Here is an 18,238-nt window from a genome sequence, read left to right as displayed (position 1 = left end):
CTATCATTATATTATTCTATCTATAATATATAAAGAGCCGTCACAAAAAGGGAAAAATATGACATTGCCTCTTTATATAAGACAGTGGTGAGACCACATTTAGAATATTGTGTTCAGATCTGAAGGCTACACTTGAAAAAAGAAAGAGCTTCTAGGAAGGGATCAAAGAAGGGCAACCAGATTGCTAAGAGATACTAATCAATATCCATATGAAGAACAGCTTAGAAAGTGCAAACTGCAAAGCTTGGCAGCTAGACATTTTTGGAGGTGGGACTGATAGATGGTATATAAGGCCCTGGAGAGAATCAGTAAAAAGAACAAGAGAGGTATATTTTCTCAGGTAGAAAAGAGAGAGAGAGAGAGAGAGAGAGAGAGAGAGAGAGAGAGAGAGAGAGAGAGAAGAACCAGGCAACACAAATACAAACTTTTGGGGAGTAAATATTTATGTGGATCTCATGAAGTTTACTTTTGGGCAGCATGTTGTAGATCATTGGAATGAATTGCACAGTAGTTGAGATGAAGAGTTTGATATAGTTGGAAGTGAAATTGGATAGCCAATTTTTTTGGAAAATGTATGAATAAGTGATTTTTGGAGGTGGGACTGATAGATGGTATATAAGGCCCTGGAGAGAATCAGTAAAAAGAACAAGAGAGGTATATTTTCTCAGGTAGAAAAGAGAGAGAGAGAGAAGAACCAGGCAACACAAATACAAACTTTTGGGGAGTAAATATTTATGTGGATCTCATGAAGTTTACTTTTGGGCAGCATGTTGTAGATCATTGGAATGAATTGCACAGTAGTTGAGATGAAGAGTTTGATATAGTTGGAAGTGAAATTGGATAGCCAATTTTTTTGGAAAATGTATGAATAAGTGATTTTTTTTTTTTTTTTTTTTTTTTTAGCAGATGGAGAAAAAGGCTGCCTCCAGATCTGAACACAATATTCTAAATGTACCTACCAAATGCTGTTATGAAGGAAGAAATAAGTAATATACAATGATCCATAGTTGGAGATCTAAAAAGATGTAAATTTGAAATGAAAAAACAAAAGTTCAGTTTGGACCTTTTTGTGATGAAACTTTGAAAATGCTCTTTACATCCAAGTCAGCAGAGCCATTGTTTTAAACAAAAAATTAACTTGGAATTTCTGAAAAGAGCAGTATCTGTAACAGTATCTTCCTTGAAGTAATGAGAATCAGTTGATTGTGTATAACAGACTCTAAGACAGAAAATTCTAGGTGCACTAACGTTTTAAAATATTGTCCATTGGTAAACTTTATTTTAGTAGGTTGGTGCATTAGTACATTGGATATGCCATTATAATGAAAATTATTTATATATATGAAAATGGAGTTTTTCCAGTTAACTCATTCTGTATTTCTTAAAAGAAGTTATATCATTATGTTTCATATTTTTATCAATTCAGAATTAATTACTAATTTTAATTCTTTCATATTAACATTTTATATTGAAAGAAATTTATTTTTTTAGGTATTGTAATGAAGATAAACTAGTAACTTTGATGGGTGTGATACAGGCTTTGGTGTCATTTGTCCAGCAGAATGGTGATACTATACGTTCAGTTCATGCGGGATCTCACAAATTTGTTTTCTTAGTACGACACCCACTAATTTTAGTTGCTGTTTCAACTACAAATGCATCTGTGCCACAACTTGTTGTACAGTTAACATATGTTTATAATCAGATATTATCAGTCTTGACATATACAAATTTGTATCGTATTTTTGAGCAGCGGCACAATTATGATTTAAGACGATTACTAGGTGGTGCAGAAAAATTCTTGGACAATCTTGTTGATATAATGGACCGGGATCCAAGTTTTTTACTTAATGCTGTGCACTGTTTGCCATTGGAGAATGCTATAAGGGACACGGTTGGACAGACGATAGCACAGTATTGTAGTAAAGTGAAAGTAAGTGTCACATTTTTCAAAAATTTATAAAGAAATAAGATTGTATGAATTTAATGACTCAATTATATTATTTATGGTAGCTTGGAATAAAAAGGGGGGGGGGAAGAATGATCACCTGACATCCTTTGTATGAAATCAAAAGTTTTGCTTTGAAAAGACCAAAATTTTAGAATTATATAATGTACAGTGCGTCCTGAAAGTCTTGTTACACCTAGGCAAATGCAGTTCCAGTATTGTATGTCCTCTTTAACTATGTAACACCACTTAAAAATTAACTTTTTATTTTTGCTTATTAATAGCATTTTAGTTTGTTTATGATTAATTTCTTGTTTTTGTTTGTTCAGAAAATTAAGATACATGTTACAAGCAACTATTCCTTAAAACAGTGAATTGTGGCTGCTACTTGGGTTCATGAGAGATAGACTAGGCATGCCTATAGAAGCACTATGTGAAGCATTTTGAGAAAGATTTGAATGCAAACCTCCACCCAGAATGACTCTCTCAACATTAGTAAAGGATGTTTTTAAACTTGTAACACCCACAATGCTGAGGAACACATCCCACCAAAACTTACTTAAAATCATTCTATGCAATGTGAACAATGGTTTGCATACAGATCATTGGTATAGAATAAACTTGCTTATGAATATCTGTAAACTAGTACCATGTTGTCAAATTATGTATGCAATAAAATATTTAATGGTGCTTTCTACTATATACTTTCAGTTCATTACGTTCAGAACATTGGAGTAACATTTACATAGGAATAACAAGTCTTTCCAGACACCCTGTACTTGTATAATGACTCATGGCTAAAATAAACATGTCGTCTTTTATATAGAAAAAAAAAAACATTTGTTTTATTGCTTTTTTAAACGAAAAAAGTTACCAAGTAGTGGTAATGAAGTGAATAGATTGGAAATTATTGAAGGTAAGCATATGAGTATAATACTACTAATTCTTTCTCCATGATTAATGTGGAAAATGTTGATCCATAATATGTAACTTATGGGCTACATGCGGCTCATGCAGCCATTTTAAGTGGTTCGGAATCATAACAAACAGTTTGTGCTTTGTTTAAATAATGTGAGAACCAATATGGAATGGATGTGCTGCCTGCCTCAAAAATTAAGTAACTTGCAGGTCCCACTACTAGGCTTCAAGGTATATCAGTATTAGTAGTGGTAAATGAAGCAAGGATGCAGACTTATACAGCATCAGCCAATTGGAGGGGGGAGGCCTGATCAGAGTGTATGAAGCTCCAAGTGAAGAATAGTAACATGAATGAAGACGAACTTTTCATTGTTATACATCATTCCAGACCTAGATACCATAAATTCAAAGAACCGAAAAAAAGACAGACTGGATTGTACAAAGTTTTCTTTTACCTAGTGTGCTGTTAATGGAATAAGTCACTTCCAGGGGTAGTTGAGGCTGTCAGCTGGATATTTACCTATGTGAGGTAGGAAACGATAGGTTATTTAATTTCTTTTTATTTTTTTATAGATTTATTTACTTTTTATTTAGTTATTTATTTTATTATTATTTTTTTATTTTTGGACTGTTCAACAAAATCTGGTGGCTTTCTTGCACTATGTGGCTAATACTAATATCCATTTAGAGCTTTAAACACTTCAATCAAATCTCCTGGTAGGTACCTAGTTTCCAGACATTGCAATGTTCAGAACTGAAGTCTTTCTTTGTAAGAGTACCCTTTTATGTCCACTGACTAATCTTGTTGCTCTTTGTACTTGTTCCAACAGATTCATGTACTTCCTAAAATGAGGCTTCCATATAAGTCTGAAAGTCTCATTTTAGGAAGATGCAGCCTAACTATTGCTTTATAATAATAATGGGATAATCACCACATCACCCACTACCTTGTCGCCACAAAAATTCCTCTATGTCATTGAGAGAACCTGATGTATTGTCCTGGCAGCCTGTCTGCTCTGCTCAGAGAACTTCATGTTGGACTGTACAATTACCCCTAGATCATTTTCATTCTCCACCACCTTGAGTGTGATACCACCTGTTTGGTGTGTATGCTTGTAATGAAACCACATTAATTTGAAGTTAAAGGGACTAGAATATGCATTTTGATTTAAGTGGATTCAAAGTATCCATACAAGATAAGAATTTAAGTATTAAAGTGAAATTTTTAGTTAGATACTCTTATTAAATGCTGTACTAAATTTTCAGAATTTTCATTTAAAATGTGAGGCACCTTTTAGTTTCATTAAGAAAGACACATTTGTGAATAGACATTAATTTAGTCAATGTGAGAAAGATAGCAATTGTACCATGGAGAAATTCTTACATGTAACCTTTATTTTTATTTTTTTTTAGTAGTCATTTATTCACTGAACTTCATAACTTTAACATGGACTTCTCTTGCAAATTACAGCCACGTAAGCTTCTCATACAGCATTTCCATGGACTGGTGATAAGCTTGATGTCACTTTAGAATAGCTGGAAAAATGTATGTTTGATTACAGATCTGAAATTATACCTTGGTTGTTTGGAGTTTAATCTTTTTATTGCTTGTAAATAATTCACTGTGTGCTGAAAATATTCACCACAGAAGCTGCTTAAAAGGAAGAGATTACACTCAGCTATATATTAATTTTGGATTCAGGAGAGATCCCTTTGGACTGAAGATGTGCAAATGTATCCCTAATTCACAAAGGGGGATCAAAGGGTGATATGATTAATTACAGACCTGTTAGCTTGATTTCTGTTCCAGGGAAATCAAAGAACTAATGCAGGACCATCTAGACAGAATTGTAGTTATACTGGTCACAGCATGGATTTGTTAAGGGACAGTCTTGTCTGACTAATCTGATTGGATACTATGATACAGTAACAAAGGAACTTGATGCAAAAAGTAACTTTGATAATATATGCTTGAATTTCAGAAAGGCTTTTGATACTGTTGCATATAAAAGATTGATGTACAAATTGAGCAGTGTGGCATTAAGGGCAAGTTACTGTTATAAATAAAGGGATTGTTGAGCGGGAGAAGTTTGTTGAGTGGTTATCAATGAATGCTGCTCTTTGTGCACTAATGATATTGGTGGAGTTCCCCCCCCCCAGGGTTCAGTGCTGAGCAATTGTTGATTTCTACATTTATTAATGAAGGCTTAATGTCTAAGTTTGCAGATGATACAAAGAGTGGTTAATAACAGTAATCAAGGTACGCTACTGCAACAAGATCAAGAAAAATTAGGCAGATGGAGAGAGAAGAGAAATGGCAATCATAGTTTAACATTGACAAATGCAAGGTACTGCATATGGGAAGTAGTAATCCCAGATTAACATAGCAACTGTGTGGTACTACACTCGGGATGTTGGAAAATGAAAAAGACCTGTGGATAATTTTGCAGTCTGATAAGAAGTTCTCTGGGCAGTGCAGACAGTCTGCCATATCAGCACATGGAGTTTTGTCAATTATATACTGCTAGAAAAATTCAGGAATTTTTCTAGCAAGTATGAAGGTTTGTTTGTTTGTTATTTGGTTTTTAGGAGCATTAGCAACTAAGGCCATATTTCTCCGGAATATGCAGTGGTCATTCCCTGACCTTTCTGCATCCTCCATATTTGGTGGTGACGTGCTCGAACCCCGGTCTAATCAAGAAGCGTGTGCTATGCACTGCTGCTCCTTCCCACCTGGCTATGGAGGCACTAGCAGGTATGAGGAGATGATTATCCCATTGTATAAGGCAATGGTTAGACTACATCTTAAGTACTGCATACAGTTCTGGAGGCCTCATTTTAGGAAGGATGTGGATCTGCTGGAATGGGTGCAGAGAAGGGCAACGAGATTGGTGAGGCAACAAAAGGATGCTCTTAGCAAGAAAAGCTTCAGTTCTGCACATCTGGAGACTTAGCACCTGTGAGGTGATCTGGGTAAGGTCTTGAATGGATTGAACATTAAGCTCAGTGCTGAGACATGCTTCCTCTTACTCAGACTACACACGGGGAGGGGGGGAGCATAAATTCAAATTGAGAAAAGATGGTTACAGGACAGATTGTGCAGAAATTTGCCTTTAATCTGCAGTTGGATGAAAGACAAAGAAAAATTGCATTCATTTGTAGCCTCTGTAGAAGGTGAAGTAGGCTTCCAAAGAAATAAAACTAGATTTTGTGAAAACAATGATGTGGACCACTGCTTATACAAGTGGTTTTTACAGAAGTGTAGTAAAGGAGTACCGATAAATGGGGTAATGTTGAAAGCACAGGCACTTAAATATCATAGCTACTTGTGGGGATCATGACTCATTTATTGCTTCTGAAGGGTGGCTTTGGAGATGAAGGCTCATCTTGGGATAGCTCAGGTTAGTCTTGTAGGAGAATCTGCATTTGATTACATTATAACAGCAGAAGTGTTTCCTGAATTTCTGCATAATGTGATTCAAGATGGTGAATTCAGATTAATGTACAAACGTGACAAAACACTGCTATACTATAAACTTCTCCTCAAGAATCACTAGATATTAAAACAGCACTCAACAAACCAGGCATGAAAACTAACAAGGAGAGAATTACTGTGCACAAACAAGACGAACTCACAAGCTAAACCTTTGTACATCGATAAAAGTCAAAGTTTCCAGTGTTTTAAGCACATCAATATGAAATCTCTATCCGTGATTTTTAAAAATAGCTCCAATACTTGAATGACATGATATATTTGCTTCATGGTTTGAAAGTGAGTTTGTACCACCAATGAGATGCCACTTGTTTTCCAAAAAACTTGAAGAAAAGGCTCTGTTACTGTCGAAGCACTGCCCTTCCGCTAATGTCCTGAAATTGAAAGATGGCAAAATCAGAATAGCAGTTTCTGCCAAGGAACAAAACTGCACTAATGCAGCCCATGGATCGGGGCATTATTTGAGTCTTCAAAGCTTACTATCATAGCGAGCTACTTGCTGGTGTTGTGAACTCAGAACTCAGAAATTCTAGAACTCAAGTTCTAGAATTTCTACAAATATTAACACTGAAAGACATTGCAAATAGCATTTGAAAATTAATGGGAAAAAATGTATTGGAAAAGATAACATCACTAATAATGAAGTCCTTGAATTAGCAGCATTTCCAGAGCAAGAAGCAAAGGTTGCGTGTAACATACTTGGTGACAGTTTTGGAGCAAATGACATAACTGCTTGAATTGAGGTGATCAGTGGGAAGACAGTTGACAATGAGAAGACAGCAAGAAACTTTTGACTTAAATTTCATAAGCTACTTGTGGAGATCATGACACGTTTAAAGCTTCTGAAGGGTGGCTTTGGAGATGAAGGTTCATCATGGGATATCCCAGGTTAGTCTTGGGAGAATCTGCATTTGATTACATTACAACAGCAGAAATGTTTCCTGAATTTCTGCATAATATAATTCAAGATGGTGAATTCACAGATTAACAGTTGTACGAATGTGACGAAACACTGCTATACTATAAACTTCTCCTCAAGAAGTCACTAGATATTAAAACCCCACAACAAACCAGGCATGAAAACTAACAAGGAGAGAATTACTGTGCACAAACAAGACTGGAAATCACTAGCTAAACCATTGTACATCAATAAAAGTCAAAGTTTCCAGTGTTTTCCATTTGAAAATTAATGGAAAAAAATAGATATAAGGAAAACATTTATAGGGGTTGTATAAGAATTACTAAAATGATCACATTACAGAACTCTAAACAGGATTATGCAAACTGAGTTATGCAAAGCCATTAGAAAGAGACTCAGAGAGGACATAAGAAGATTTAACACAAGAAAAGTAGAACAAGCATTAAGGGAAAACAAAGGATTTAAATCAGCAGCCATGAGCAGTAATACAGAAAGACAAATGATACTGGAACTGAAGAATAGCGATGGTGTACTTATAAACAGCAGAGAAGGCATAATTCAAATAGCAGAAGACTACTATAGAGAATTATACAAGGAGCGAGGGAATGATGCCAGCAGTGGGGAAGATGGATTGCAAAGTAGCAACACATACAACATACCCGATGTTCTTCCTGATGAGGTAGAACACGCATTGAAGAAAATAAAGAATCGGAAAGCCCCGGGGGAAGATGAAGTTACTGTAGAGTTGTTAAAATTGGGAGGAAGAGACATAACACAAAAACTGGCAAGGCTCTTCACAAAGTGCATTAGAAAATGTGTGACGCCTAAGCAGTGGAATAATGCAATCATAGTTTTGCTGCATAAGAAAGGAGATAAATCAGAAATTGGAAATTATAGACCAATTAGCTTGTTATCCCACATCTACAAGTTGTTCCCAAGGGTCATTACTAACAGATTACTAACAGGTTGATGAGAATCAACCGAAAGAGCAAGCTGGCTTTAGGACAGGATTCTCAACTATGGATCACCTTCACGTAATATCACAGCTAATGGAGAAAGCAAATGAATATAAAACACCATTATGCCTGGCATTTGTGGATTATGAAAAGGCATTTGACTCTATACAGCATAAGGCAATGTTTCGGCCACTGGAAAGACAAGGCATAGATACCCCATATATTATGATTTTGAACAAAATATATGAGAGTGCTACCTCCTTTATTAGACTAGACAAAGACAGTAGCAAATTTAAAATCGAGAAAGGAGTTCGACAAGGAGACACAATATTTCCGAAGCTGTTTACTGCTGCCCTTGAGGAAGCTTTCAGAAGATTAGACTGGTCGCAGAAAGGAGTCAATGTAAACGGAGAGTACCTAAACCATTTACGATTTGCAGATGACATTGTGGTCATAAGCCACGATCCCAAAGAATTAGAGGAAAATCTTAATCAGTTATGCACAGTTAGTAAGGATTTTGGACTAAAGATGAATATGGCTAAAACAAAAGTAATGATGAACAAGTATCCCACGGAAATAATGATTGAAGGTAATTGAAGTAATTGAAAAGGTGGAGTCATATACTTATCTGGGACAAGTTATTAGCTGTAATAATGATAAATGGCTGGAAGTCAAGAGAAGAATAAATTTTGGATGGATAGCATTCAGGAAATATAGTCACATACTGAAGAGCAATATCCCAGTTTGTCTGAAACGTAAAATAATGAATCAATGTATACTCCCCACCATGACTTATTCAAGTGAAACTTGGGCACTCACCAAAAGAATGGAAGAGAAGCAGAGAACTACACAGCGAAGAATGGAACGAATTATATTGGGAATCAGACTGTTAGATAAGAAGAGAAACACATGGATTAGGCAGCAAACTCAAGTAAAGGACATTCTTATCAAAACTAAAGAACTAAAATGGTCTTGGGCAGGACACATAGCTCGAAGACATGATGACAGATGGACTAAGAAAATAACAGAATGGTACCCAAGAGGAGCTAGAAGAAAACCTGGAAGACAAAGGCGGAGATGGATAGATGAAATTCATGAGTTTTTGGGTAGTAAATGGATGGCCGGTGCTCAAAACAGAAGGAACTGGAAAGTTGTTGGAGAGGCCTTCATCCTGCAGTGGATTGAAAATGGCTGATGATGATGATGATGAAACAGGATTCTTGAAAATATGGTCACATGATATCAGTACAGCATAGGATACCCTCGAATGGCTAAACAGGCCTGACAGTGGTGAACCATGCCCAACATAAGGGTGTCTATAAGATTCTGTAGCAACAAATCCCATTCTTCCACTAGTGCAGACCTTAGCTCACCAAGTAACCGAGGACTTGGCTGTTGGCATGAAATGCAATGCCCAAAGGAGTCCCACACATGTTTGATCAGAATTAAGTCTGGTGATCGTGCTAGCCATGGCAGTTGTTGACATTGCTCAAGTTTCAAGATATTCCTCCACCACTTGAGCTCTATGTGCAGTGGCATTGTGGTGCATGAAAAGAAAATATGGGCCAACTGCACCCCTAAAAAGTGACACATATGGTTTGAGAATCTTTTCTCAATACCTCTGCACAGTTATGATACCCCAATCAAAAACATGAAGGAGGCGCAGCTGGTGATCATTATTCCATCCCACACGAGAACACCACCTCCACATAAGTGTCCTTTTCTCTGATGTTGACGGATGTTACTGCATTCCTCAATTTCTCCTTGGCGCATTATGACCCGCGTAGTCCATGCGACACTAAACCTCAATACAAACAAACCTCAATTACTCTAGATGAAACAATGTCTAGAATCTGTTTGTAGGCTAAAACTGGACTCATCACAGAACAGAACTGTACCCATTTGTTAGGGTTCCAAGTCACATGTTCATGGCACCAGTTTCAGTCAGTGAGCAGTAGTTTGGGGTTAATGGGATACAAACTACTGGCTTCCTTGCGTAGAGTCCACTTGAATTGAGCCTTCTTGATGCAGTCTGGTTGGAAATGTTTTCACCTGTGGCCGCAGCAATCTCAAGAGACAGTTTAAAATATATTTCTTGGCTAAATGCCTAAAAGTATGGAGTATAATTATGCATGGGTAATACACACACATCATTTCTACTACCAAGGTAGTTTTGATGCATTGTTTTAATTATATCTCATATTGTGAATACCTTCACAGCAAGTTGCCATGGTATTTCACTACCTCGAATAAGTAATGCTTCACCTAATGGAGAAGAGTATTGTTACTTATTCTTGGCAGATGCCGCCACCCAGATGACACCATTTCAAGGCTTTTTGGCCCCTCTTCGGTGGGTAGGTAGGTAGGTTGTAGGTCATAACTGGGTTGTTGCTATTGCAACAACATGGTACCTACCCATCCACCTACCACCAAAGAGGGGCCAAAAAGCCTTGAAACGGTGACATCTGGGTGGTGGTATCCACCAAAAATAAGTAACAATAGTCTTCTCCATAGGTGAAGCATTACTTATTCGAGGTAGTGCAATACCATGGAAACTCATTGTGAAGGTATTCACAATATGGGATGCAATTTAAAATGATGCATTAAAACTTCCTTGGTAGTAGAAATAATGTGTGTGCATAATTAAACTCCTTCAAGAGACAGTTGATGGTAGGACATTGTACGGTTCCATCTTGCTGTTCTGGTTGATGTAGCCCTCAGGCGATCTTGGCCAGCTCGTCTTGTAATGGTTTCTGTCTCCTGAAACTGCTTCCATAGTACCAAGATGTCATTGCGTGACACATTAAGCCAGTGTGCCACCTTCGCCTGCCACTGCCTGGCTTCAAGTCACTCAAAGGCCTACCATCCCAAAGAATCATCTAAACAATGATGACTTGCCATCCTGCATACTGGAGATATGGCTATCCCACTGAGCAAGCCAAAAAATGGGAATAAATGATGGGAATGGGAAATATGGGTCACAACCATGTTTGTATAGGTTTGGATAATTTGCATAATATCTGGCTCTGTAAGGTGGTAGATCGATTTCTATTGGAAACTTGTAATTTGCATGCCAGGATGCCTATTATATCAAATATTTGCCTTCAGCGACACTGTTCACAATAAAATATTCATGAAAAATATTTTGTTCTGTTGATTTTGTTGAGCAGTGTAGAAGGCCAGTGACATAGGAAGTGACACAGAAGATAATGTGGATGGCTCATGTAAGGCAAAAGCACTAGAAATTAACAAAGTGCTTGTAAACATTAATGAGATGATTGCATGGCTAAGAATGTCATAGTGATGGTGAACATCTTCATTTATTGCATGTGACCACTATTAAGAATTATGTACAGAAAAAAACAGTCATCAGTTTCGAAAAACTAAATTACATGACTGTTTCAGAATGGATGTGTAAATTGTTAAGTTCATAACTGCATTGTGTATTAGTAGAATGTAAAAGGAATGATATAACCTTTAATGCTTTATGTCTTTTAGTCTATATCCATAAAACATTAGTAAATAAAGTATTTATTTACTAAGTAAAGTGTATTTATGTTAAAAAAAAACTGGGAAAAAATGGTAAACATTTTTTCGGGTATAGCATGCTTCACTTATTAACGCGGGTATTAAAGTTGTCTCCTGACACCCATGTTATATTGCTGTTGCACTGTATTTATTTTGTTGGTGGTAATATTTTTATCACATTACGTAATCAGTACTCTTTGCAACCCCATTTACCTTCTGAATTAACCAACTTAACAAAAGAAATCCCCACTTCTGCCCTAACATACCTTTATTAACATTAAAGCTTATATGTGTAATTGGTTTGAGTCATCTGGAAGCAGCATTTCCTGGTTCTGTTCATTAATCACCTTCTCAAGTTTCAAATTATCAATAAACTTTCACAACTTATTTCACCCTCATCAGTATCATTAAAGAAGATCAGAAACAAGAGGGGAACTGATCCACCTAAGGATCATCATTGGTTAATAAATTGTGATTTACCCTGTCTTCATCTGTGATTTCTTGGTGCCCATGCAGTTGCCCTCCGGTGGTTGAAATCATCAGCTGCTGAGGCTACAAGTCATTAGCCATGGATTCTCATCCACCCTTGATACATTTATATGTGAAAATCATGGATCTCTTAAGACATTGATTACTGTAAATATCTGGCATTTCCTTTATGGTATCCACTCAATGACATGGTGTTGTTCAATTTCTAAATCATCCATTATGAAACAAACAAAAAATATAAAATCATCACAATTGACAACTGTCAACTTAACTGACAGTTCCAGACAGCTGATGAAAATTTAAAACGTGTAACTGGCTTAAGATATTCCTAAACATACACCTCAGTGCACTCTGGAATGATTTTGTCAGAGAGCAATATATAGCAAATTGTATAGGAGAGCAATAATACTATTTCTTTATAAGTTAAGTGATCAGCCATCATATTTATAAAAGTTCTATCTCAGTAATGTGTTTTCTGTTCTTTTTATGTTATTACTTAGAGAATATGTACTATATTATTTTGTCTCCCAGAAGTTTTCTTTGTTTTCCTTGGTTTTCCTTTCTTCTCAGCCAACTGTTATACACAGTTTGAGATTAAAACGTCGATGTTGGAAGAACTGAAAATTCTCCATACTGTTTGTATCTAGTATTACTGCAGTTGACTGCAGGAGAAGGGAGACTTATTTTTATTGTAAAGCAGAAAGTTTGTGTTTGTAAATATCTTTGTTTATAACTAAATAATGAGATAGCCATTCTCACCTGATTTTGGAGACAAAGTAAGAATAGGAATAGGTTTAGTCAAATTTATTTTTCCATCTACTAAAAAATAACAACTGGAAAGTTCATACTTTTCAATCTGGTGGTAGCCATGCAATGGATTATGAATAATAAGGTAAGATGACATTTTTACATTTAATAAAATGAATTACTGGGCAAACAATGAATAATAGAAGGTTGGGTTCACTGTTTGCAGTCTACCATCCTTTGGTAAACAATGTTGTAAAAGAGTGAATAGATTGTCATTTTAATTCAAGAGGGCAGGTAGGAACAATATCAGTTCAAAGACTGGTTGACCTAATGCAAAGCAAAATCTCCCTCTCATTTTCACCAAACTTTCTTCACCCCTTCTGCTTGATTACTTGTGATATATATTTTATCTTGCTGTTCTTTTCTTTTTGGTTATAGCTATGAGATAAAAAAAAATAATAATAAAAAAATTAAGTATGCATTTGTGTCAAATGAAAATATTCATATATAAATCTGCCCTGAATTTCAGCTGGGTGCTCAAAATTGCAAACAGTTTGCATTGTATTTATATTTTACACAGTATTTTATATTTTGCTAGTCACTAAGCTTACTACATGAGCAATGTGATACTACTTCATATAGATGATAATGGAAAATTAAAAGTTCACAGAAATAGATTGCATTTTATGATCGAGTGTGATTTATTGTTATGAATAATGATCAAGGCTATCTTTTGTTCATTAATGTTTCAGAATGTAGTGTTCGCCATCCTACTTGCTGAAAATCAGCTAGTCACTTTAGTCAGGATGAAGAAATATTATCTTCATCCAGCCGATCTGCATTTAGTTATGAATCTTGTTAGTGCCTCAGAATCATTTAAATCTGCAGAAACATGGATTCCAATTTGCTTACCAAAGTTTGATAACAGGTATTTTTTAATATTTCAGGTCAGCTTTATATTACTTGCATGCATTTGTTTTGAATCATATCTTTTGTAAATGTGATGATTTTGTGATCGCATTTTGTGATGTGATCTTTTGTAAATGTGATGATAGAGTGAAACTTGTTTAAACTAAAATTTGTTTGGGAATAGGTTTTTTTTTTTTTTTTTGAGTGCACCTTCATAAGAATATAAAAAAGGAATTTTTATATACTTATAAGATTAAAAAAAAAAAAAATGTATTACATATGGAGAGAACTACTAATATCTTTTATGAATAAAGTTTTTCCCATCCGTGATTAAGAAATGAAATTTCATGATAGTTCATAATTAAGACTTATGATAACCTCCTCCCAAGCAACAGTAATGTCAAAGGTAGAGGATGTGATTCTGTAATATTCAGTATGAATTTTCTCCATTTTCTGGGAAATGCAAATAAGAATTTTTTTTTTTTTTTTTTTCTTTTCACATTACAATGAATTTGGTAAGAATATTTACATTCTACACAACTTAAGATACCAAAATTATTGGAACTGGTACTGGATAAAAATCAGTTAAATACAGAAACTTTGCTATCAGGAATAAGGAGGTGATTATCCCTTTGTATAAGGCCATGGTTAGGCTGCATCTTGAGTACTGTATACAGGTCTGGAGGCCTCACTTTAGGAAGGATGCAGATCTACTGGAACAGCTGCAGAGAAGGACATCCAGATTGTTGAAGGAAACAAAAGAGTGCTCTTACCTAGAAAGGCTTCAGTTCAGCAAATTGCAGCATCTTGAGCCAAGGCACCTGCAAGGAGATCTGATTGAGGTGCCTGATTGAAGCCTTGGATAGATTGAGTAAGCTGGATGTTAATGGTATTCTTCGACTTGCTGAGACTACACACATGAGGAGACATAAATTCAAGTTGAGGAAAGATGGTTGCAGATGGATGTATGGAAGTCTGCCTTCAGCCAGCAGGTGGTTGATTTGTTGGAACAGGCCTCCATCTATGTTGTGAAGTGGATGGATTGAATAAATTCAAGGGTGAGCTAGACAAATTCTTGGAGGGTACTGATGCTATATAAGCTTGCTTTCTTGCATCATTTGCGATTACTACTTCTAAATTTCACTAATAGGTAAGTAATCAACAAGCTTTGTTTTTCTTATTTTAGTTTTTCAGTAAATGATCAAATATTTAAAAATATTGACATTATTTTTAAAGGAAATAATCAAATCACTGACAACAAAAACACTGAAACCCTCACAGGGTCGAAACACCAAAATGTTCAAAATGCAGACAGAGTTCAAAACACTGATTGTTAGAATGCCAACAGTTGATCCACAACAATCTTTTAGGCTTATGTCTCAAGTTATGGATAAATCCCTTGCGGAAGTCCAGAGAACCCTTCCTCATCTGTAGTAAAGCATGACTAATAATGCTTAGAAACCAGCTATACCATACAGCTAATAAAAGCATTCAAATATGTCTTGGCATGTGATACTGTCACTGTCAAACATGTAATATTAAGGTTTCTTAAGGGGAAGTCTTGTCTGACTAACTTGATTAGATACTATGATGTTGTCACAAAGGAACTGAGTGCAAAAAAATAATTTTAATATCATATATTTGGATTTCAGGAAAGCTTTCGATACTGTTGCACATGGAAGTCTACTGTACAAATTGGAGTAGTATGGCATTAAAGACAAGTTGCTGCTATGAATAAAGGGATGGCGGAGTGTGAGAAGACAGAGAGTGGTAATCAATGGAGACTGCTCTTCATGGACTAGTGTTATTAGTGGAGTCCCCCAGGGTTGTGTTGGGCCCATTGTTGTTTTCTGTATTTATCAATGATATTAATGAAGGTATATCAGGCTTAATGTCCAAGTTTGCAGGCATATGAAGGTTGGCGGTGTTGTTAATGACAGCATGCTACTTTGAACAGGATCTAGAAAAGCTGGGCAGATGGGCTGAGAGGTTGTGTTTGTTTGTTTGTTTGTTATTTGGTTTTTAGGAGCATTAGCAACTAAGGCCATATTGCTCTGGGAATATGCGGTGGTCATTCCTTGACCTTTCCGCATCCTCAGTATTTGGTGGTGACGGGCTCGAACCCCAGTCTAATCAAGAAGCGTGTGCTATGCACTGCTGCTCCTTCCCACCTGGCTACGGAGGCGCCGTGGGCTGAGAGGTGGCAACTGAAGTTTAACATCAACAAATTCATATGAGTAGCAGTAACGTACTAACTGTGCGGTACTACACTCAGGGTAATGGATAATGAAAAAGACGGGATAATTGTGCAGTTCTTCCCCCCCCCCTAGATTTTTCTTCTCTGCCACATGTTTCATTGGATCATCTGACATCCATTTACGTCTAAGCCTTGAACAGTTTCTTAGTTAGTATGAAAAGCCTAATAGGTTCTATAATTATTTCCCTGAATACTTACATTTACAATTTGTTGTTGATAACATCATTAGTTGGAGTCACTGTATAGAATTTAAAACTGTCTGAGACCACTGTAGTCTCCTTTACAAAAGCAAAAACCCTTCTCTTTACCCTTTATGGTAGTACTTCTTTAAGTAAATTTCACATCAGTACACTGTGGTCATTGCTCCCCAGTGGTTCTTTAATCTGCAGATTCTTAATGCATGAGGAATCGTTTCTAATAATTCCTTCAAGGATATGATTCTCTCTCTCTGTTTGCCCCTCTAATGTGCTGCTGCATTAGCATTAACATTAGTAGAGGTATATGATGCAAAAAAGCAAGCTTATACAGAATCAGCCAAAAAAAAAAAAAAAAAAAGAAAGCTTCCCATTTCACCCACCTATTCACTCCAAAAGTTTGTCTAGTTCTGCCTTGAATTTATTTAAGCTATTGACTTCCACAACGACAGATGGAAGCTTGTTCCAGCAATCAACACCCTGCTGGCTAAAGGCAAATTTCTGCACATCTATCCTACATCTGTAGAATACAGTCATCCAATAAATCCATAAAAACTTTGCAGTATGTAAGTGACCAATCCACAAGTTTCTGTCAATATCTGGAAAGTTAAAATCTCTCGTTATAAGACATTATGATTTACTGGCCTGCTCTATTTCTCTGTATAGTTGTTTTTTGTACTCATCACAGTCATTAGGCTTATAATACACTCTTCTAATTTTTGTTTTCCCAGTGGTTATGTCACACCAGACTGACCCAACATTGCACTGGGCACACATATCAACTGGATGCACTGCCTTTGATATCATATGCTTCTTAACTCAGAACATAACCCCTGACTAACTTGATTAGATACTATGACATTGTCACAAAGGAACTGAATGCAAAAAATAATTTTGATATCATATACTTGGATTTCAGGAAAGCTTTTGATACTGTTGCACATGGAAGTCTACTGTACAAATTGGAGTAGTATGGCATTAAAGGCAAGTTGCTGCTATGAATAAAAGCTTGTGGTTATTGTTAATCTATTAGTCTGCGTATCCCCTCTAGCTAGCAGTTTTCTGACCCACCTAACACTGCCTTGATACCATTAGTAAATATTTTATATTTAAGTGTATCCCATTTCTGTAGAAACAGTCTCTCCAGTTGATAAGCACAAGCCATGCTGAGAAAAATTCTACTCCATGAGCCTTACACAATCTCTCCAGGGCCAAATTTATTGACAAAGGCTCTTCATGTACGCCCTCCTATTGTGTCTAGGCAGAATTGTGAATACTTTAAAATTCAACCCTAATTCGTGACTTTTTCTCAATATTGCCCTGTACTTGTTAAGTAAGTTCTCAGATCTACTCTTCATGTCATTAGTGCCAACATATAAAATAATTTTACCTTTTGTGCACTTAAAGGAAGGTATCTGCCCTACAACATCAACTTTTGGAATAAGACCAGGGTATCGCAGACATACCCTGCTCTTATTCCACCTATCCTTTTTGCACAACATATTTCTCATTTCCCTGATAATAGAGTCACTAACAATAGCTACCTCCTGTGGAACTAGTGCATTCTGCCTTGGTGGTGCCACTGTGTTGCCTAATGTGCAAGTGTTGAACCAGCTCTGGTGTTGAGTGGGCTGCTGAGTTTTTGATGGGCCCAATTTAATTCCTTCAAGTGCATCCACCTTATTCTTAAAGAATACTGTGGATGTCCTCACACTCTCTTCATCAAGCACACACACACATGAATATCCTTACACTCTTTACATCGAACACACACAAAGACATCCCCCCCATACAAAGGGTACTAGGAAAGTTTTGCAATATGACGCAACAATGAATCACAGGAAGCTGCTTGTTGCTGCATGTTGAGACATGTTCATACG

At 36.3% G+C, this 18,238-nt stretch overlaps 1 protein-coding gene across 1 annotated transcript in view; it reads left to right on the top strand.

Annotated features, from left to right (window-relative positions):
* Mon1 (vacuolar fusion protein MON1 homolog) overlaps positions 1–18,238 on the top strand; it is an 87,618-nt gene that overhangs the window by 26,251 nt on the left and 43,129 nt on the right. Inside the window, exons 3-4 of the mRNA XM_090385127.1 lie at positions 1,492–1,933; positions 13,751–13,926. Coding sequence (XP_090241253.1) covers positions 1,492–1,933; positions 13,751–13,926 — 618 coding nt within the window. The remainder of the gene's footprint in view (positions 1–1,491; positions 1,934–13,750; positions 13,927–18,238) is intronic.

Source organism: Mastigoproctus giganteus, chromosome 11 (assembly GCF_048544385.1).
Source record: "Mastigoproctus giganteus isolate SK-2022 chromosome 11, ASM4854438v1, whole genome shotgun sequence".
NCBI lineage: Eukaryota > Metazoa > Arthropoda > Arachnida > Uropygi > Thelyphonidae > Mastigoproctus > Mastigoproctus giganteus.
This window is presented reverse-complemented; position numbering and strand designations above follow the sequence as displayed.